At 37.4% G+C, this 23217-nt stretch overlaps 1 protein-coding gene across 1 annotated transcript in view; it reads right to left on the reverse strand.

Moving 5' to 3' along the window:
* Nucleotides 1-8265: 8265 nt before the first annotated feature.
* LOC309442484 (protein SIX6OS1) overlaps nt 8266-23217 on the reverse strand; it is a gene marked incomplete at both ends in the record, with an annotated part of 34352 nt that continues 19400 nt past the window's right edge. The window contains 10 exons of the mRNA XM_082058350.1: nt 8266-8468; nt 9643-9700; nt 11181-11316; nt 11852-12009; nt 13663-13733; nt 14799-14863; nt 14948-15033; nt 16793-16869; nt 17326-17465; nt 22342-22436. Coding sequence (XP_081914476.1) covers nt 8266-8468; nt 9643-9700; nt 11181-11316; nt 11852-12009; nt 13663-13733; nt 14799-14863; nt 14948-15033; nt 16793-16869; nt 17326-17465; nt 22342-22436 — 1089 coding nt within the window. The remainder of the gene's footprint in view (nt 8469-9642; nt 9701-11180; nt 11317-11851; nt 12010-13662; nt 13734-14798; nt 14864-14947; nt 15034-16792; nt 16870-17325; nt 17466-22341; nt 22437-23217) is intronic.

Below are 23217 nucleotides of genomic sequence, written 5' to 3' on the forward strand. Positions count from 1 at the left end.
AGAGTTAATTATGACTTCAATATTTAAACTTTGTCATTCTCTCTGGTTTGGTTTGTTGGGTTTTTAATGTCCTGGTATGTTAATTAAACTGTATTCATATTACAACTCTCAACGGTAGAACCTTCTAATTATAAGGACTAGTGTTTCAGCTACGGAAATGTAATGTATAGTTAAATGTTACCTGTGTAGATCACTAGGTTATAAAACTACAATAGGCTTAGCGCCACTGTACTGTAATACATAAGAAAACCAGCTAATAGAAGCACACATTCATTATAACAACAGCTTCCACTCAGGAGCTTGCAGAGATCTAAATATTTCCTGAAACGCTACAAGTTTTCAAGACACATGCTCAGCATAGTGTTTTTATCTTCCCTACTTTATTACAGAAAAAAAAGAATCTGAAACTATTCTGCACAACTTCTCAAGTACCAAGAATTTTACCAAGTTTGCATACAGGTACATGACAAATAATCCTATGGAATTAACCTCCTAAAAGCAGAGGGATGCATTGGCTGCTCCTAATTTCACTTTGTAATTTACAAAGACAATATATAAGCACTGACCATCAACTGTCAGTCCTGATATGATGATAATAACAGATCACTTAACTATTTCTGAAGCTCTGGAAGAAATCACTAACCCAGCAGCACTCCCTTGTCAAAAACATCACCATAACTGACAAAGTAAGCCACAAAAGACAGAAAACAGAAATTCGAATCATTCTTTTACTTTATGCCAATACTTAGAAATGATAAAAGCACTCTGCCCGGCCTTTGACAATCTACTTTATTCCAGTAGTGTCAGCTCAGATAAAACTCAACAAAGGGAGCTGAAATACACACAGTATCCACTGGAGCATCTTTCTTTTTTCTTTTTGCAATGTAAAATGTCTGTGTTAAAATATTGACACTGCAATATGTGAGCGAGCTGTGATAAACATGCGAAGCGGCGTATGCTGCTGCCAGCCTCACGCTGCTGTGAACGTGTAATTTCCATACTGGAAGAGACTTTTGCCTCAGCCCTTTGCTTTTGCTGTGTGTCACAGAGACACCCAAGGTAACACTAAAGCAATTTTGGCAACATAGGAATTCTCTGTTTCAGATCATCTGTGCTTTCCTTCTTCCACAAAATCAGCACAGGGACGCGAGCAGATGGTATCTGTGGATCTCCTGTACCCCAGCAAACCCTGGTTAACACAATCGCACACACAGAGCACAGAGAATTTAGGCCAAAATCACAAATGCCTTATGTGCAAAGGGAGTTTCTCTCATCATTCTGATGCAACGTTTTTGATTCTTCAGGAAAAAAAAGAACAACCCTCTTATGGTCCCTTGATTTTTAGGCAAATATCTCATGCCTACCATTAGTATTTTAAATGCTTTAGTGTGAGTGTGTAGCTGTTGGGAATATTACTATTGACAGCCATGGACATAAACAACCTTTACATATCCATAGAAGTGCCAGCAGTTCAGGCAGTAGCAACAGATTCTGAAGACCTGAGCTAATATTGCTGCTTGTGATCCCGCTTTTAGACCTGTGGGAAGTCAGTATCCTACTGATGAGCAACAAGAATATCTCAGGACTATTTAAAAGAGCAGTTTGAACAATTATAATAATTATGTCCACCAAATTATTGGATTTTTTTAACAATTCTTTCAAAAATTGTCACTACAGTCGGTCATTTTGATGCAATTCTGTCTACAAGTGCTAATAACACTACATTCTTACTGCACGTGGCAACAGGCATGCAGCAGATTATAATTTTTAGTCACTACTACACTATATTAATTTGTAATCATCAAATGAGAATTACAGGCTTATGCAGCAACATCACCCCTACCCCTAGGCCCAGTCTCACAGCTCTCAGGTCTCTGAAGTTACCCTAGAGCAGAGAAATCTGCCCAACTGTTATCACACTTTTTTGTGATCAGAGTGATTCTCCTGTGCTAGCAAAAATACACTGCCTATTTTTTTGAAACCTGTTAAGAGCACAATTCAAGGTAAAGTGGAAGTTTACATGACTTACTTCACAGAACCAGCTTCAAGTGCTCTGGATGGATGGCCAACGTGGGCTTAAAAGCACCTCAGAAGTTCAGTGTTGGTTTTCCACATTGTCTGTGATTTACATCTTTTCTTTTTTTTTGTCAGAACTCTACTGCTCTTCAGCCTTCAATGATGAGTCACAAGTACTATAATATAAGTTCAAGAAGGAAAGAAAAAAAAACCAAAATCAACTAAGCCGCCATGTTCTGCATCGCTCTTCTTACAACAACGCACCAGCGGTGGTGAGCAACAGGTCTGCAATGAGCACAAGGAACCAGGGCCTTAGTTTAACATCTGACCTCCAAGATCACGTGGGTAACAACTGGTGTATTTCTGAGAGCCTCTTCCAACTGCGAGAGAGAAAAAGAAACAGGCAGCTGCATTTGATAACTCCTTCAATATATGTAGCAGTGAGAAACATGACTGGTCAAGTGTTTGGGGCAAGATTCCCAAGGCAAAAATATCACCTTGAAGTATGTATTGTATCTGGTGACATTTGTCAACCCGTGTGGCACGATTTGAAATTGTGGTGCACATCAGCCCTGCTTGGGTAACAGCCAGAGTACTTCAAAGTCTTGGCACCTCCCTGAAACATGATGGAAATGTTGCTTACAAAGGGGTTTGTGGATGATTTTTAAGCAAGGTTTTTAATCACTTGTGATCCTCGTAGCTTCTGGACGTGAGCCCTTTGCAGCTGTGAGCAACATCACTGATCGCAGCACCACACATTTTGTGGGAATAGTAAAACTAGCCAAACACATGCCTCAAGAAAAAGAGAAAAGCAGCAAGAGATGATGCTTAGCTCCAGGCAGTCCTGCTCCAGCAGAAGGGAGCAGACAAGAACTCCAAGCTCCAAACCCAGTTTCAGCATGGACTGTCAACTACCAGGCTTCCCACCAGCCGTAACAGCTGGTTCCCCACTAGCAAGAACTTTTTTTACTTAACCCTACGCTTCTTTCCCTGATTTTACCCCCAACCCAAGTCTCAGAGGACTATGGAGTGAGTCCTGTGCTGTCCGAAATAATTTTAAGTGCTTTGTGAATTGCGGTACAATACAGAAAATTAAGTTCATATTATTAAAACATTTGCCATTATTTCTCCTAGGGAATCATGACAGTCATTTGCCTTTTGTATATATTTAAACATTCTATTACTGTGGAAATGTCCATCTTTTATACTCTTTGGGCAACATCTATTGATCTGAATGAAACCAAATACAAACTACGTATTATTGCTGAATTCAAATGATCATTGAAAAGAAGAAAATCTGGGATGTAGCAAGGTGAGGGGAAAAATTTACCTTTCCAAAGGTAACGTGTTGCGAGTGCTAAAAAGAGCATCATCTTCACATCAAATCAAGCAAGGTACAGGACTCAAGCAACAACATGCCAAGAGGCAATTTCTCAGCACGACGTTGGCATCAGAACACAAAGTGATGTGTCTGGAAGCAGAACTGCTGAGCTGCAAACAACCTGGGTGTGAGTCAGAGAATATTAGGACAGTGCCTGTCCACCAGGAATATGGACTTGATTGCATGTGACTTGTGTCAACTCTGGAGACATCAAGAGCAGAACATAAAAGCAAAGGCAACAGAGAGATTTCTAAATGAGCCGTTCAGCCTCTAAGGCAACGAATCTGGCAATGACTCAAGTTCCAAGAGAAAAAGTCAATATTCCAGGTTTGTGTTCCACAGTTATATCCCTCATTCATTTTTTTTCAGGAAAAAAGGTCACCAAAACATCATGTTTTAAATCATTAAAAGACACAATCATCTCCTTTTAAACTAGCCCATAACTTTGAAACCAGAATCCAATTGCCTGTTAAGGCTCATTAGTGTCTTTGGATCCTAATGACCCACTCAGTTGCAGTAAATGAAAAACTAATCCTTGTTTTATGCCACTGGCCGAAAAGGATTAGCCAACTCTTGCTACCCATGCAATCAGCCTTGCACTGCGGAGATTACTCCCATCTAATACTGGGAGTCTACACATTCCAATCTGTTACAATAAGTAGCACTTAAAGCTTATTTCCTTGAAATGCTTAAGCGTATTAATGCTATAGTGTAAGATTGTTTTCTTACGATGCAATGATTCTTCTGTCCCTGCCCCCAAACTTTGCGTTTATCCACATATATGCAGTGATGCCCCTTCCAACATGAAGTTTTAATTACATTCGTAGGCTTGAAATGAAAAATGAAATAGATTTCTTTTTTTTTTGTACAGGGCCCAAACTGGGCAGGCAAACATGTACAGAATTTCAGTGGGGTTCAGTGCAGTAATTATCTTGAATTGTGTGGAAAATCTGCAACTCAGACTGGAAACACTTGCAGCTGAAACCAGGGGTTTGTTTAATTTCCTGATGTTTAAAGATCCAAGTGACATTTTTTACACTCTACTATTAATTTTAACGGGTAGATAGAAATAGAGCCACTACTTACGTTTAATGTTCTCTAATCAACACTGTGGGTTGTAGCTCAGTTTTGTACCACTTGTACCACTGCAATTTTTCCAGCCCAAAAAAAAATTCTGGTTACTCTTGATATATTACACATAAAATGAGTGAGCAGTTAGGTGGGTCTACAGTGGGATGCTGTATACGTATTTTATTTTCCTCAGAGTATTCACACAATGTTATTCTTGAAAATTTAATATGGTAAAGAACCAATTTTAACACTATCACATGCCCCATTCACACTTGAACAGTGAAGAGTTTTTCTGAGATAAAATTAAGGAACTCTTGTGTTTTTATCACCTTAAGAATTATATATACTAGTACAATTAAATTTGTCCTAAAGAATGGCATGCTGTGAATATATGCTTTATATTGATACACCTAGACTGAAGTTACAGAAAGTGAATAAGTTGCTGAAACTGGAAACCTGATTTTTTGAGTGGGAACAGTTTGATGAGTGTCTAATTTTTTATCAATGGTGGTGCATGAAGCCATAAAACAGCATTACATTAAAATAAATGCTATATCTCACAACCGCTGGAAGTCATCCCATTAGTCTTTAGCTCCTAGTTTCTAAATTATTTTTTAACATCAAACCCATCCAGCTGTTGCTTCATTGTTAGCCAAGTATCCTGGACTGTTTATAAGGATGCTTTACATTTATGCATCAGTAAAATTAACAGTGAAAGCGTAGATTAGGCTACAGTCAAAGTGTTATATCACTTTACAAATTATAATTATTTTTTTTTAGTGGAAGACCACTTTACACACAAGGCAAACGTGGACAAATGCTCTTTGTGTTATTTCTGGTCAGAAAAATGACATCTCCATATAGGTATTATTTCTCTGGAAAAAAGAAAACAGAGGCATCAGAGCCTTCCTCCCGACAGCAGCAGGTAGGGCTGTAAATTTTATTCTTCACTGTTCAAAAATTGTACTCAAGAAATGCAAAAACTGATTTATTCAAATGCCATTATATTTCCTACTATTTTGGTGACATAATACATTTAACCAGCAATGACTTAATGCTGAGTGGTACACTAGCTTCTACAAGGAATTTTCAAGTTAAGTAGTTTTCTGTCAAAAACATTGTTAAAAACTTAAATGGAAGAGTAAAGATACCAGGGCCCTGATACAAATTTGCCTTCTGGTTAGGATACTCATATAAGATTCAAAGTCAAATCCCTGCTGTGCTTATTTAAGAAAGGTTTTTTACTGTTATTACCTTAGGGCTCAGCTGTGAACCTGAACTCTTTTACTAGGTGCAACACAAGGACAGAACAAAAAGGCAGCCCCACCTGCAAGGATTGACAGCAGAAATATTAATACATGTTATAACCACATAACCACACTGCAGACAGCTGCACTGCTTCTAAGAGATTACAGCTCCCAGCTGCCATCGCTGTCCCACTGCTGGAAGTTACTGGTCTCAGTTAAGTTGTAGTCATGTATGTAATACCTGCTCCTCATCTGCTGGAGTACAGAGACAGCTAAATTAGCTTTCCACATTTTTGTCAGTGATAGAAATTAAACTTACTAACTCTGTGTTGAGGAACGGGGAGCTAACGCACAGTCCATTTGCTGTATCTGCACTGCAGGGACAATAATTGCGATTAAAGAGTGGTAATGAGCAAAAAGCACTTTGCTCTCAAACAGCCCCCACTACGCTGACAAGAGGATCTCTGCTTGCACTTCAGGACAGAGGTGAATGTGGTTGGGTGTGTATGTGAAGGACAAAACAAAATGACATTGTTGAATTAGATAATATGCTGGTCTCAGCAACCCAGCAACGTGACTGCTCTTGATCTTATAGGCATGTAAACAAAGGCTTGTTTTTAGGCAGAATTTGGCAGATACTAATGAAGAATCTCAGTGCACGTCTGTAAGCCATTCATGCTCTTAAATCTCAGAAAAGTATCCCAAATACTGGGTGGCTGCCTTTTCTGAAGCAGCTTTCTCTTTTATGTTATTAATCAGCCCATCCGATTTGTGCAAGTAAACACCCAGCAGGACCTAGAACTACAGTTTCTCACTCGACTGCCAGACTGTGACATCAGAAACAGAATTCATCAGCAGGCAGGAAAGCAAGCTTCAGTTATGGAATAACTGAGCAAACAAAATTGTACTTCCCAGGTTTCTAAATGATCTCAGATTTACTGCCAGTAGCACATACTAAAACTACCCCAAACAACGTAGATAAGCTCCCAAAGCTGCCTCTAGTTTATGTTTTTCAGATTGAGAGGTATGCAGTAGATTAGAAAAACTGTTTAAAATAGATTAACACGGAAACCCACATTTGGAAAGCATCAAGTCCACCAAACCCATGTGTCTCCTTATTAGCTGGATCTCAGCAGCACTTCAGTAAAACTTCCTGAATCCCTCTCCAGTAAAAAACTCCCAACTTTCACCAGTGTCTAGGCACAAGTACTTAAGGAGAAGCTGGACTGCGCAAAAATAGTCCTAAGACATTTAGGAGTTTGGCAGAAAAGAAGTAGTGGCATTTAAAAAAAAGAGCTTTTGGTCATTTAGGACTTTGTAGGTCAGCAGAGGGAAGGGGACTCTACTCCCCTTTGGACTCTTTTGACATTTTAGGGGCAGACTGTGCAGACTATACTGGTAGGATGCTTTTTTTCAGCTTGTTCCACACAGTTCATGTGCCCTTTGACTAGTTACTGCATTTACTATGTCTTCTGTGAAGTCTGCTGAATGATGTGGTCTCCCCTTATTTGCTTTGCTTCAATTTCAGCATTTTGCTTGTCTGCTGTCAGGCAGGCTGTTTACTTAATAGTAAGTGACTGAGACACCTAATTTCCCTTATAAATTCATAAGGAGTTTTAAAAATTAGTAACCTATGCTTCACAGGTAACAGGAAAAAATAACTCAAAAGTGATCTGGTATTTCCTTCTAAGGCCATAAATGTGAAGCTGCTGGTTCTAGAGAAAGCGGTTGTGAGATGTTCACTGTGCTGTGGTGGCTCAGAACAGGCAGCGTTCCTTGCCGATAAAGCCGATATCATCTTCGCAGCCAGCAATTCCATAAGAAAAGCCACCTGTGGAGAACTGGTGGATATACTGGTGCTCACCACAGTTAAGACTTTGGGAACTGTCTGCTTTTGTAACTTTTTGTGAAAGCTGCTAGATAAGAGGAAGGAGCTTGCTTTCAGTGCTTCAAGTTAGAGAGACAGAGGTTGAAATGTTAAGTATTATAACTGAAACATGATTTTACTTCAGATATTAAGAAATACCCACAAAACTTCAAAGAAAATTAACAACACATTTTTATTTCAAAAATTTTATAAATATTCTGTATATAACAGCTAGGTTAAGAACATTGTCCTTAACTCAAATTCAGCTTTTACTGCTACAATAAACAGCAACTCTTACCAACACTTTCTCTACAAGTTATTTAGTTTCTATCAGAGGCTGATAGTACTCATCTAGAAATTGAGATGGTGTCTTACAGATACTGAACTAACTCAACACACTACTGTAAAATGATATTTCTACTGCTTGTAAGTACCAGTCTAGTGAGAATATATCATGACATTTTATGAAAACCACATATTCAGAAAATACATGAGAAAAAGAAAAGCTGCATCTTAAAGCATGCGTGCTGGATGAACACACACATGCTCTCGCAGCAACTGCAATCATGTATTCTTATATGAAATGAAAGGAGAAGATGAAATGCTTTGTACTTTAACTTAAGAAACTGAAAACATTTGTCAAGGCTAAGTAGCACAGGAATTTAAAAGGAAGTCAAAGGTATTCAAAAGAATGTAAATGGCTTTGTATTTTGTAAGGAAGAATGAAAACCTTTCACAGAAGGAGACTGTGATGATCTCTGATCCTGTCCAAATGCAAATGGAAAACTAAAGTCATCTTTTCCATCTCCAAATGCAGGAGAAGTTGATTCCGAGGGGAAGGGAAAGGCAAATGCATCCTCACTTTCTGATTTCCCGAACAAGCTTCCTATATGGAATACATATTATATTTATTATCAGATTAAATCTTACTGAAAGAGTACTGCATTCAGCATAACATGTTTCTTTTGTAATACTGTACTACCAATATCCTGCGGAGTATCAGCTGACAGTTATGAGTTTATTTCTGCACCAAAAATGGTACTTCAAGGAGGGCGCTGTTAGAATCTACATAGAATGAAGTGTGAAGTATTTGAATGATTTAGAACAACAAAACACTTCTGCATGATACACTGGATAAAATATTATGAATACTAAGCAACAGAGGTCTTTGTAAACCGATATATTTTACTGAAATACTTGGAGAAACACAGCTACAGACAGAAAAACACTTAAGGTTTCTATTTAGTAACACAAAATTCACACACTTTTGTCTACAATGTTTAGATATGCATACATTATACTCATCCACTTAAAAAAAAGTAGCTTTGCACCTGCAACACCAAAAAAAAAAATTACAGTTCCCTTCAGAAAACTGTTTGATCAAGAGCAAGTTTTGACACCGCTGATATCACGAAAAACTGGCTTTTCATTTTAGTAAAGCCAGGATTTCCCACAGAACATGTAAATGTGGGTGGCTCACAGCGTGAGTGGAAGATGCTGCCTAAGTCTGGATCTCCTCTCTCTCACTTGTGCTATTTTTACATTGTGTACCTCCAATGGTTTAAACTGATGGAAGTCAGTTTACTAATGAGACTTCTGTAACCAAATGGAAACTTAATTTTATTTGAGAGGTGAAAAAGCCCAACAGATGTAGTCTTTATGACACTAAGCTGGTAGTCTTACAAGTAGTATTTGCCAAATAGTATAGCTTTTTGCCTTAAAATAACTGGGCTTTTTATCAGTGAAAAAGATTTAACACTTAATTTTTTCTTCTCCCTTGCAGCTTCCCTCAGTTTTCTTCAAACCCACCTAATACTATCCCTATTTCTTTCTTTCCCACACCTCTTTTTTCAAGACATCTCATAGATTTGAAGTCAAACACGCAGGGAAAGGTTCGAGCTCATCAAAACACAACTGAACACAATAAACTTCTGAACTACAGTATCACAAGCGGACATCCTTTTAGAGAGCCAAAGGTGCCTTGTTAAGCAGGATCACGAGCTCGTCAGTCACACAAACACAAGCTGGTCTACACAAGTACATCTGAGCATCAGACTTACCAATATCTTTCTGGGGGGACAGAGGGTTCAGGTTTCCCACAGAATAACCTTCCTCTATCTGAAATGTAAACAGACATTTTATTTAATGAATGAGAAAGACAAAAGATAAGCTCTAATGCTGATATAAGTTCATTCACTCTTGGTGAGAAAGGCACTGTCCCAGTGAATGTTAGCAGCCTTCACAAAAACTACATTTAAATGTATATATCCGTTCTTAAAGTTGCAAGGTAAACTCTTTGATAAGTCTCGTGTTATTTGCTTACATCTGCAAACACACTCCATTCTTCTGCAAAAAACATCAGATTGAGAAGAGACTCTGATCTGATCTGGCTTCCTGGTGTTTTTTAAACTGGAAATATTCAAAATTATTCCATTCTGTGACATTTTAGAAAACCTCTAAGCAAAACCATAAGTACTTCCCGCTGAGTAGGACCTCATATTGCCAGAAAGAGTAGCAGAATAACCACTTATCACTCTTGAGAAGACTTCTTAAGCTAGATTTACAATAGATCCTTGAGCCTTTCAAAACTCGCATCTAACTTCAGAGAATCCCACAGGACAGCTACACAGGCTGCTAACTTCTTGGTTTATGCCACTGAGCAGGCACAAAATAATGCAGGTTCTTACCTACTTAATTCCTAAACAATTCACAAACTACTCACCAGTGTATCCTCTCCTACATGCAGCTGATACTAAAAGGTATCAACACATATCTTGCCAAACACAAAATAAAACATCATTTTTCCTCTTCTGCCATTCAGCTTTTCCTTAGTAACCTCAAGACTGAGCAGACCCACTGAAATAGGAGATACCTGGGTTCAAATCCCTTATTTGCATAATGGGATGGATCTATAGTACACTGCCTGTGATACCAAACCATTGCCCTGGGCTCTGACACACATCTATCCTGAATAACCCATTATCCACCTCTTAGCCCAGAAGAGTAAAAATTACTGCAGAGCACTGTAATTAGGGAACCTGCAAAAGGAAAAGGAAAGCTCAGATTCTGCTCCCGGTTCAAATTAGTTGCTAAGGTATCTCCTCTATTTAAGTATAGCTAATCCATATTTGCTTTTCAATATTCCTAATAGATATTCCATTCTTCCTTTTATTGGTGTTATGTATTTTGTCAAAAATGAAGAAGGAAAAAAATATTTAAGTACCTGCTTCCCAGCTTCAGCAAGATGAAACCACACAGTTCAGGCACATGAGTTGTGAATTCTGCTAGAGTACCTGAAGTTTTGCATTACCACACTGAACCAGAAGCCTTCTGGGGAATCTTGGCACCTGTATATTTGCACAAGATCCAATCTCGCCCATATGGGAAAGATTCACACCTGATCAGAAATCATCACAGGAGGATTGCCAGGAAGGAGATAAGCATTTTCAAAGGATATAAAGTGAAATATTAAGCAAGCTTGTAAAAAAATTATTTGCTACAGAGATAACCAGTCTGAAAAACCTCATTCATGGTCAATGATATTTTCTTACCATATTTTGCTTTGTGTAAGTTTAATATTCTCAAGTACTCATTTTACCTCGTCAGATGAATTTTCTGCCCCAAACACAGAAGAATCAAACAAATTAAAGCCAGGTGACTTCTGGGAGAAGTTCATGAGAGAAAAGAAAGCAGGAGATTTTGATGTTCCTTCTTCACAACCTAAATTTTGAATGCTGTAAAGACAGAAAGTAAGAAACCACATTAATAGTTTTTAAAAGTAGTGTAGGTGGCTTTTTTGTTCTATTTTTTCTTTTTCTGTTTTGTCACATTTTTAGATTCCCATAGTAATCCATCAGTAATTCCTTCTTGCGACACAGAATAGGTAGCACAACTCTTAAAAGCAAAGTGAGGTGGTGGCCTTACCAATTCCCCACCCTTTTACAAAAAAAAGCCTTTTAAAGATAGAAATTGGTGTAACAAATATTACTTCAGGAAAGTACAACAATCTTAGCAAGGGAGCTACAAAGAATCTGTGTCTCATGTGTTTCTAAGCAGCATCCCCTTCTTTCAAAACACCATTGAGTAGAAATGATATTGTAAGAAGAATATCTAATAAACTACCCAGCATAACTCAGTAAAAAAATATTTTCAGGAGACCTTTCTAGAGAAGTCTTTCTGTAGCATCTTTCAAAAAACAGCAGAAATGCTTATGCAATAAACACCAATACAACTTTGCACACAAAATCAAAATTAGAGCTGAAATCATACAAGTCAAAAGGAGATGTTTTTGAGAACTGGGTTTTCTTCCCCTTTGAGTCCAGCGTTCCTACAAACTCAGGTGTTTTAGGTGCTCTTAAAAAGTGTTCTGTGCTTTCTTCTGCTGTGTCAGGATTATCTTCATTTGAGTCAAAACATGTGTGCATGTCCTATTAAAAAGAAATATACAACAATGTTTCTGGCATATAAAATTTCCCAAAACATCATCAGTCTGTTTACCCATAAATATATTCATTATATGTTTTGGGGTTAGTTAGCTAGTTATTTTTATGAAAAACAAAAGGATTTTAATAAAATGCTCACAGTAACCTATTCACCATACTTAAAACTGTAGCCTTAATATATTGAATTTAAAATATGAATTGAACTATATATGAACATTTTCATTCAAATAATAAACTCATGAGCTGACTGAAAACACTGATTTTTAATAAAAGAACCTTGTCACTCTTAGCATAATGTTTAAAGTCACACTGGAATCCTCTTGGTGGTCCCTAGTGAAATAAGGGAGCATCACCGTCAGAATATATTTCAGTTGACTGAGATATTTCCTCTTCCTCAGAAAATGTTAAATGAGAACGCGCACTTGGATTCCATGGAGCAATTTCCACCGGATTCAATATTGTTTTAAAGACATTCTTCTCCACCAGCTGCCTGCAGGCATCAGCCTGTAGTGAGCACACCAGAAGATGAGGAGTATCTCAGGCTTGATCTTGTGTACTAGTTTTGGCTGAGAGTTCATAGCTTGTATGGTGCTATATATTGGATTTGTGATGAAAACAGCATTGATAACACAGGGATGTTTTAGTTATTGCTGAACAATGCTCACACAGCATCAAGGTCTTTTCTGCTTCTCGTGCCGCCCCATCAGTGAGTAGGTTGGGGGTGTACAAGAAGTTGGGAGGGGACACAGTTGGGACAGCTGACCCCAGCTGACCAGAGGGGTGTTCCACACCATATGATGTCATGCTAAGCAATAAAAGCTACGGGGAAGGAGAAAGAGGGGGATGTTTGGAGTTACGGCGTCTGTCTTCCTAAGTAAACATTCCATGTCATGAATTCCTACATTCCTAGAAATGGCCAAACAACTGCTTGTAGATGGGACCTAGTGAATGAATTCCTTGTTTTGTTTTGCTAGCAAGCACACCTTTTGCTGTGCCTATTTAACTGTCTTTATCTCAACCCACAAGTTTTTTCACTTTTACATTTGTGATTCTCTTCTCTAACCCACTTTGAGCTGAGTGAATGAGCGGCTGTGTGGTACTTAGCTGCTGGCTGGTGATAAACCACATCTTGATATCGTCTGTATATACAAGATACACACACAACTGGCTTGAATATTATGGCACAGTGAGCTGGATCCCACATTCAGGCACAGCTAGTAAAAGCAGTACCAGTGGAGACACACAGACTCCATAGCCAGCACAGCACCTATTTTACTATAGTTTTGTGGGAGAAATGAATTTCAAACATAAATATTTTTTTAAATGTTTCATCAGCTCACACTGATGAAAATAATATGCACCAATTAATACAAAAACTATGATGTGCACAGGATAGTCATCCTCAATAGCCTATTGTTATGGTAGCATAAAAACCCACAGAACACTGACAGGATAAAGCCAATGATCAATACATTAGTAATCAGAAGGCATTGATTGGCTTCTCACCCATCGCTGCCTATAATGAGTCACTTTGCTAATTTCTGAGACTTACTTCTTGCCAATAGATTCAAATATGTCAAGATACTTTGACTATTCTATGTAAATAATTACTTATGACAGAAGAAATGCCTTGCTTACTTGAGGTATATATGAAGAATCCTTTGGCTCATCTTCTGCTTCTTTATCACCACTTTTGGCCTCTTGGTTTGCTATATAAAAAAAAAAGACAGCACTGCGTGTATTATAGCAGCATTTTAAACGAATAAATAAAAATCACACTGTGGAAAAGAATCCTTGAAAAAGCTTTTCTAACTCGGCATTGCTATTGGTAAGGAAGTGTTCTTTCTGTAGTTTTCATAATAACCCACTTCGTGACTATGTCCATAATAGTTACCTCTTGTTCTGCCACTTACTCACTATCGTTAAAGCAACACCTATGGCTGCTTCGTATACTTTGGTATGTTCTTCAAACCTTGCTATTATTCCCTCAAAGCACTGTGTTTGTCTAATCCAGCTATTGCTCTCTGAGAGTGCTAATACCAGGCAATAGAAACTAGGTGAAAACAATATAAAAAGCACATACATCTGACGCTGGCAAAGTGCATCTTAAAGAACTGAGCAAAAGCCAGAATGAGAAACGAGAAGAATGTTATCAGACTGCTGCTCTAAGCTTCAGACCATGCAACGTTTCGGGCATGTTTCCTGTCTTTCAGGACATATAATTAGTATCCTACTTATAAAAAAAAACAATAGACTAGAATTTTTGATAAGCATCTAAATTGGCAGTATAATTACAAAATATATATTTAAGCTGAAGCTCAGTGCCTTGTGATTTCAGCAACTATAGGTGTATTTGTAGCTACCCTGTTTTTTTCTTTAAGCATTCTGTATTTATTTCTCAAATTAATTTTCCTTATTTAGAATCTTAATCTCATGCCTTCTGGGCATCTTTTCAGACTGGATTTCCTTTTACCCAAGTAATTCTAGGCTAGAGTATGGATTTACAAGAGATGCTGGAAAGTTCCTTTCACTAGCAATGATCAAGGCAGAATGAATCCCACATTACCAAGCAGTTCAGTCTCTACTTAAATTAGGACACTTCCTGTCAGCTATATTCAAAGTTTTAACTAAATAATCAAGGTGGGGAAGAAATACAAATGTTGGCCCACTTAATAGCAGAATGGAAAATTTTGCCCCTAGAATTTTCTCTAATTATGTGATCCAGCGTGCAATAATTGCACATCCTATCAAAAAAAATGGCAGTGGTACTTTACCTATTACTGCATTTTCATTCTCAAACTGTTGATTAGAAGTTGTCTGCTTTGGAGGTATTACCAGTCTAAAAGGCAAAAATTACTGTTTGAATATGGGTTATTTCCATAAACTTTAATCTCAAGAATGAAAACTACTTTATTAAAGTTACCTGAATTGCATTTGGCTTTGTAAGCTTGCTATTGATGGAACTTGGGCAATTTGTGGGTTATTAGTCCCTGCAGTGTCAATAACCATCTAAAAAATAGTAAAAAATTCAAATGAGGTAGCATACGAAATTATCACCTCAACAATATCACTCTGTTTTCTCCTTAGACTGTGGAAATCCTTCTTCTAACTTCTCTTTAAGGGTGAGGCAACATAAAAACTCTGTTCCCTACATTTGCTTTACCTACATTTTAACAGCATGATACCCAGAACAACTTCTATAATATTTTTTGAAGTCTCATTCACATCATTGATGACTAGAGGTGAATAACTAACTTTTCTGTTATGCAAATAACATTACATAATTTACAAACTTCATCCAGGTTTTCTACTATTCCAGCCAGGCTGCTCCTGCTTGGCAACACAGAAAAGGCTGCAGCCAGGCCTGTCTGCACCTCCGAAGACCAAAGCAAATATGCACATCAGTGAATATGTCTCCTGTGTGGATTGAAAAACTGCAGAAAACATGGAAGTAGTTCCACCTCACAGATTTTTCGTCAGATTAGAAGGCCTAACTCTTTTATGTAGCATGTATTTGTGCCTTAAGGGTAGAATGGCACTAGGAATCTCTGCCTCAGCATCAGATAACACGTTCTTTCACAGGGAGCTGCTAGTTCTGGTTTGGTTTTAATTTTTCAAAATGTGTCAAATTGAATTCAGTCCAGGGTGGGAGACAATAGGGCTGGTTATGCAGAATCCACCTGCCGCTCAACTTCTGTAGTTTACAGCACTTTTTTTCTGAAACATAGCAACTTCCTGTCTTCAGATCTTTTTATTTCTCCTCAGACTCCATCTTCTTTTCTTTGCTGCCATCACCCCCTCTTGAGGTTCCATTAATCCTGACTTACTGCTTCCCACTATTCTCTAAACCCAATTCTGGGCCCCAGATTCCCACCCTCATCTCTGGATTACGCCGGCAACAGCCCTTCCATCATTCTCGTTATGTTCAACTCCCTTAGCCAGTCACAAATCAGAATTGCTTGAAATTTCTTCTGGTTCCACTCAGCCTAACTATTGGTCCTGTGAATGTTCTTGCACTTAATGAGATTTTATTAGTGGTTTTCCTAACTGTCCAAGTTGTTCCTCCAGCTTTTTTTCTGGATCGTTTTATTGTGTCCGCATATTTAAGATATTAAGCTAAAATACACTTCGCTTTTTCCAAAAAAAAGTGCCATAGGAACTATTTGTTTATGGGGTGAGAGATGGAAAATGTACTTGTGGACTCCCCAGGTGTACAAAGCATTGCTGCTTGAGGTTTTTTTCCTCTCAGCCCAGATTTTTGTTCCCGGTTAAACTTCAGAACTGAGCTGTTAGCTGGAGGCAGTCCTGCTTAGCATCCTGAACATTTAGTCCTTTATGAAATCGTTCATTGCGGACTAGATGACTGACAATTAACCAGTAATAGATTATGTCCCTTCTTTAGAATTCAAAAAAAATGCTACATAGAACCAAGGGAATCTATACAGGTTATTCTAAATTTTAAAAACTATTGTACAAAATTATTTGGAGAGAAGGTCCACCTCATGTTTGGCATTCAAATGCTTACGATGACTACCAGTTGCACTTCATGCGAACATACATATTTTCAGTTGAATTAGAAATAGCACCAAAGAAAGATTTTTATTACATTTACCAAGCAATAGAAGATTACCAAGATTTGTGTCCCAGTGTTAATAAGTTTTATGTAAGACATAATAGCACTTGGTGTATTTGAAGTGTTTTAAATTTGAACAATCACATAAACCAGACTATATAATCTCATGTTTTTCCCAGTGGGAGACCTGAATACCTGAGAAGTTTCTGCAAGGCTGGAGGAACTGCCAGTGGCCACTGAAAGTTCCATAGGTTTTTCTTTTTCTTCTCTCCCTAAATTAACAGATATTGCTTAATATTGTCAATAGAATTAAGTACCTAAAGCACAACATTATTAAACTGAGCTTGGGAACACAGGTTAGAAATGTTCCTATTAATAAAGACCTAAAAGAAAATTCTCATAAAACATGAAAGTTTCAATCCATTTACCGCAAATGATACTCCGTTAATATTTACCATATTTATGCAAACAGTGCTAAAGGTACATTTCAGATTCTGGCACTATGCATCTGGTATATCTGTCATGCTACTTTACTCGCTGCACAGATAAGAGAGGAATCAGACATAGAAGATTTTCAGAACACAAAGACAGGTAAGTACCCAACTTCCATTGAAAGCTTGGCTTCAGCTCTCACAGTAGGAGCACTTCACTGGATTTGTTATCGTCGTTTCCATTCATTTACAAAAAAATAAACCAAAATCTTCGCAGAAAGATCAAACACACTGCACCTGTTTCTGTTCGTTGCATTGAGAATCTAATACTCTGTACGGACTGGACTAATTTCCGAGGAATGCTTGGGACATGTAATGGTTTATACAGTTGATGTTTCTCATTTAGCAAAGATGGATGTTTGCTCTCTTCAAATGCCCTGAAAAATAATAAAATAAAGAGAGGAAATCATAAAATACAAGTGCCTCAGATAAGTGGAGTTTTCAAGGGAGATACATGCTGCCAGGGAGGTTCTACCTCTTTCAGCTCCAGCAGCTGATAAAAATTGAAGGACTTTTTAAATAATATCAGACAAAGAATATCGCTGAAAGCAGAAGACATAAAGTAGCAACAAGCCAATCATAAGAACATTGTTGACTTAAATTTTGTCAGTATCAAAGAAAAGTATTAGTAGTTTGAGGTTTTACACTTTTGTCAAAGTACGGTCATTATTGTAGTTCTGAAATCACATTTTCACATTTAAAAACACTTTTTCTCTCTCTGAGGTTGTCTGGAATACTCACACTATACGCACACAAAAGAGAAAACTGCAGTAAGTGTTTTCACTTGTGGAGTAATTATCTGTGTAGGGTAAATAGCCTTTTACAGTGTACAAAGTCTAAGGTTAGCAGAACAATGCAGGGTAAAGTGGCCATTTGGCACAGGAACATTTACCGTTTCTTTAAATAATGAGTTCTATTTTATTTTCTCTCTGACATTCCTGCTTAGTGCTTCTGTGCTTCTAGCTACAACATCTGGTTTATAGCTAACTAAACAATGCTATTCAGAGTAAATAAGGAATTGAGTCAGTATTTTTGTTCTTCTTGAAATGTTCCATGAATAAAAATAAGATAAAATATATGATGGAGTTTAAAAGGTAGTGTGGAGTAAAATTAGTGACATTAATAAAAAAATACCAAACTAGAAATACTGGTTAGGACATATGGACCTAACAACACATTGAACTAATATATGTGCATAACTGTGATCACATAAAACCATGAATGCACCTCATTCAAATAACTGTGATGAAAAGCACTATCTTCACCTGTAAAATTACATATACACCTAGTCCTGTGCTCGACTGAGACCCAACAAACTATATAAACCATATATCACCTAATACATCAACAAAAAAAACAGGAATTATAAAATATTTTTAAATATGTATTTCTTTCAGTTACAGTGATTATAGATATTATCTGTGTCAAGAAAGAGTACTACAGAAAGTAAGAGCTGTATCTGGTGTATCTTCAAATTCAGATGCAGAGAGGGCAAAACCAAGGAGAAGCTAAAACCAAGCTCAGCACAGAACCCTGGCTAAAACTGCTTCACTTGGTTCAAAATGGCTTATTTGGCCACTTTACGGCAATCACCATTCAAAAATGAATCGAACAAGGCTGCTGCTGAGGTCATCACAAGTTAGATCACCACAAACCATTTTTTTTACCTGACTTGAGATGGCAAATTGTGTTTTCAAAAGTTTCTGGAGTCAGTTTCTAGGTCCTCTCTAGAGCCTAGCAGACAACTCTGTACTTCTAAAAATTTGCTCTTGGTGAAATAAAGCATTTTTTTACAGTATCTATTCAGAAAAACGTATTGATGGCAGAGTTATAAACAGGACTCAGAAGCCCTTAAGATATGCATTTTTTTAAGTAACAAAACCTTTGAAAGAAACTGAAGTTAAACTTTATGCATATACAATACACCTGCTCCTTTCCCTCCCCAAAAACGCTATTGAAAAAAACCTCACACACATCTTCTCTGAAACAATAACCATTGAAAAAAAAAAAATCAAACTGCAAACTGAAGCCCAGAATAGTCAAAATTGCAGTAACAATGAGGAAGATCATTAGTCTTTTTTCTCTACTTCACTGTTAGCAGATATCTGAGTAGATAGAAAATCTTTATCTTGATCCATACTGGAAATAGATGACATGTTTTTAACTGAAGTGCAAAGAAAAAAAATAGATATTCTTAAGTCAAAATAAAATCCCATTTTCTTAGCAGTACTTTCTTCTTTGTAGCATAATGAAGCCCAAAGATTGATATGATTTTATCTTCACTGTAGGAATCATGTGTATTTGATTATATTTGTGAAGAACCACACTTGCTACTGTGGTATTTACCAGGACTCTCTGTTGATGTTCAGCATTCTAATCAGACACATGACAGCAAATCCATTGGAAGCAGGACTTTTAATAACTACCTGCCATAAGAACTAGTAACTGATAATTGTCTAGGAGGTTGTGGTCAGCATAGGGTTGAATCTTCATATATGTTCACATTTAGAAGTCCAGAAACAGCTTTATAACTATTTTTCCAGTAAGTCTATTACAAAGCTTTTCTTTGGTCAGTAAAGCTAATCATTTGTAATGCAAAGATACTGAAAGAACTGCAATAATGTGCCATGGAATATCCTTTACAAGAAGTTTTAGCAAAAATCTCTCACTTTGAACAGAAGGTATTTTAGGTGTTCAGAGGTGGAATTAACACATAGTCAAATTGAAGAAAAAAACCCACAGAATTACAGAATAGTGGAATTAAAGCACTCTCGAACGTGTCACAAAAGCAGAGAGAATGAACATGATATATACCAAAGCACAGTTCAAGATGTCAGTCTTCCTATGCAATAAATATAATCTCTCCTTGAGAAATGAAGACCAAGACCTCAAAAGAGTTGAGTCCTATTTGGTGATTGATGAGAACTCTTGATTTGGAAATGTTAACTATGATACTTGCCTGTGTATTTATTGAACTGTGAAAGCCCACTAATCAGAGAAAACAGCTGGGATGAGAAGAGGAATCTGGGTTTTGCAGTCAGCTTAATCAAGGACTTGCTGGCTGGCAATAAGTGACTCAAACTAAATATTCAGAGCATTTTAAAAGAACAGTTACCACCACCGTCCTCCTGCCCAAAGGAGAACGTATAGATCAGCACCTAGTCATTAACTTGCAAGTTGGTTTCTTTGCTTGCATCCCTCTATAGCATTTCATGAGCATTAATTTTTTACATCATTCTGCTCAGTGCTTTCATTGCTCTGTACAGCTCTTTCCTTTGATGTTGCTGGTGGTTTCTCTTCACACTGGTCTGCATCAGTTCATGGAGATTCACAGCACAACTCCTTTTTTTTTTTTTTTCCTTCTTTTGTAGCAGAAGATGAAGATATCTCATTTTTCTTCACAAAGCTCTCTTTGCTCGGTAGAAACCTTGTAGTGACTGCTGAACAGCTCACAAGAGACTGCTACCTGGTACCCAGATTCTGCTGTTCTATTTCTGTACATTGCCTTTAGTCTGCAAAGGTTTCAATTCACACAACTCATTATCTTAGCTCATTTTCTGTTTGTATTTTTTTTCACAGTGGTTATAATCACAGATTCATAATACACCTGGTTTTAACATCAGTAGTTACTTAATCAGACATTTCTAAGCTTTATAGTGAATTTTTTAATACACTAATGCCAAACAGGGATATTTGAAAACAAGTTTTATGGCATTTTCAACATGCTTTTGTGTTATAGATAGCTTTGACATAAATAAGCTTTAAAATTTACTCTAGGAAACACAAAAGAAGTAATAATCAGGTTATGGTCTGACACCATATGCTGTATCACGTAAATGCACACATGGAGGTTAAAAGGCAATGTGAGTTAAGATAGTGTAAAAAGTTTACAACATCTTATAACCATGATGCAAGCCATGGAAATATTGCTGCAGTAAGAGCACCAAAAAGATCTACTTGTGCACAATGAAGACACAACTTCAGGTGAAGGTACAAGCGCCCGAAGACTCCACGACACGGAGGTGAACACACAACTGGCGGGTCTAGCAACGCACCCCATGGATTCCTCTCCGTGAGGAGCCTGAGTGCTTCTCACGCCGCCACACACATGGCACAGATCTCTGTCTGTTTTAATAGGTCTTTAACTGGCATTTTGCTTTCTGCAGACTGGACATACATGGAAAATTCAAAGGGAATGCTTCCCTTCTTTCTTTCTTGTTTTGTTTTGTTTTGTTTTACCTAGTCTTAAAACTAAGTGGATTTCTTGCTTCCCTGTGTTTCTGAGGTCTCACCAGTTACAAAAAGCTTACATAAGAAGGTGGAATGGGTGTAAAGGCTTAAGGCACACACAAAAAAATCATCTGAATAATTCACAGGTCTGGAAGAAGTTATTAAAGACCTAAAATGTCCCTGCAGTAAGGATCTTAGGGATGATTAAAATGACACATTATTGTAGATATAGTCCACTAAATCTCTATTTAAAGCACTAAAAAGCTTCTTTTTCAAACACACCATAATGTAAAATCACTCGAACAAAGTCTTCTGGACATATTTTCAGTTTAAAATGGATTGTGTTCTAAAAGCATCAGCTCTAAGGGTGATGTATCAACATTCACAAGGACTCCAGATAAGTGCAAGATGGTCCTGATGGTGATTTTCAGTCATTGTAATTTAGTGGAAATTAAAGTGAGTCCCAGTTGTAAATGACCACTGACTAATTTACTAAGCCATTAATCCTGTGCATGAAACTTTCACTCATGCTTGTTTTTAAGAACTCAATTAAGAATTAAATTAAGTAGTTCAGAGCTGAAGAGGAATGACATGTGGAACCCTGACCCTTTTCCCAAAATATGCATTTAGTAGAGTCCATGTATTTTATCTCTGACTGCACAGTCACTGCAGTTGGATTCAAAATTCATAAAACTATTCACATAGATCTGTCAGCAGCAGCTGTGAGGAGCAAAGGTTTCTACAAAATGCTTATGAATAGTATGTTTCCAGATACATTTATTATAGCTTCCAAGAATCAAAATTTGCCACCATCTTAACGGCAAGAAATACAAAACTTTTTAAATTACTTAATTAAATCACATGGCAAGAGTTCAAGAAGCTTGCCAGTCATTATTTAGCAACAATTTGTATTCTGTGGCAGCCTTTGTGTAAATGCTGAGAAAGTACTCTGGATGAAAACAAGGGAAAGAAATCATTTTGAAGTGTATGAAAGCAAGGAAAGTACATCATTTTTAAGTGTACCTTTCTTTAAACTCCTTTGGCTTCTCTAGACTTTTCTGATTCTTTCCTTCAATAATATCAGAATTATTTTGGTCTTCTGTAGTCTCTTCAAATGTCTTAAAAGATAAAGAACAACATTAAAATAATAATAAAAAAAACACTTGAAAAATTATAGCTATGTGCTGCAAGTGTTTTCTAAACCCGATAAATCAGTGCACTATAGTGGAGTTTTTGTAGCCAAGACAGTTTGAAGAATTATGCAGAAAAAGGTTAAAGAGAGGCAATATATTTTATTGGACCAACTGGAATAAACACAGAAGTTTTTGAGCACAGAGTCTACACATCTATTGAGAACAAGGAGCTTCTTACATGTTCTCCATCATAGTTACAAATAAATTCACCACATCCTTTCTTACTCTATACAGCCCATACCACATTAGGAATTTTAGTCCGTACCTATGAGTGTCAAATAGTATCACAAAATATGAATAGAACACACCACCAGTGCACAACACACTTCCATCAGAGCAAGGCTGGCTGAAGCGGCCATGGCTGACAAGGCAGGAGATGGAGGAGGAAATGGTCCAGAGAGGGAAAAGTGCCCGGATGCAACACTATAAAAATTTATCAAACTTTACAAGATTGGCCTACTGGGCTACTCGGGCTTAGGAGAGACTTTTTACCTCCTAGCAGAGGAGTCAGTCAAAATGCTATCCTGACAAAGTCCTTCTTTTTTGGAAGACTATCCCTTTGGAGTCAGTGCTGCTTCTAGTCAGCAGAACTGCACTGATCTCCTGCCTAAAACCAGACAGTTTTACCTCTGAGTATTATTGACCCACACATTTCTTTGACAAGATAAAAATGAAAAAGAAATGTAATCAAAGGAATTGACATGAT

The sequence above is a fragment of the Streptopelia decaocto genome, assembly GCF_964273445.1.
Source record: "Streptopelia decaocto genome assembly, chromosome: 7".
Lineage (NCBI taxonomy): Eukaryota > Metazoa > Chordata > Aves > Columbiformes > Columbidae > Streptopelia > Streptopelia decaocto.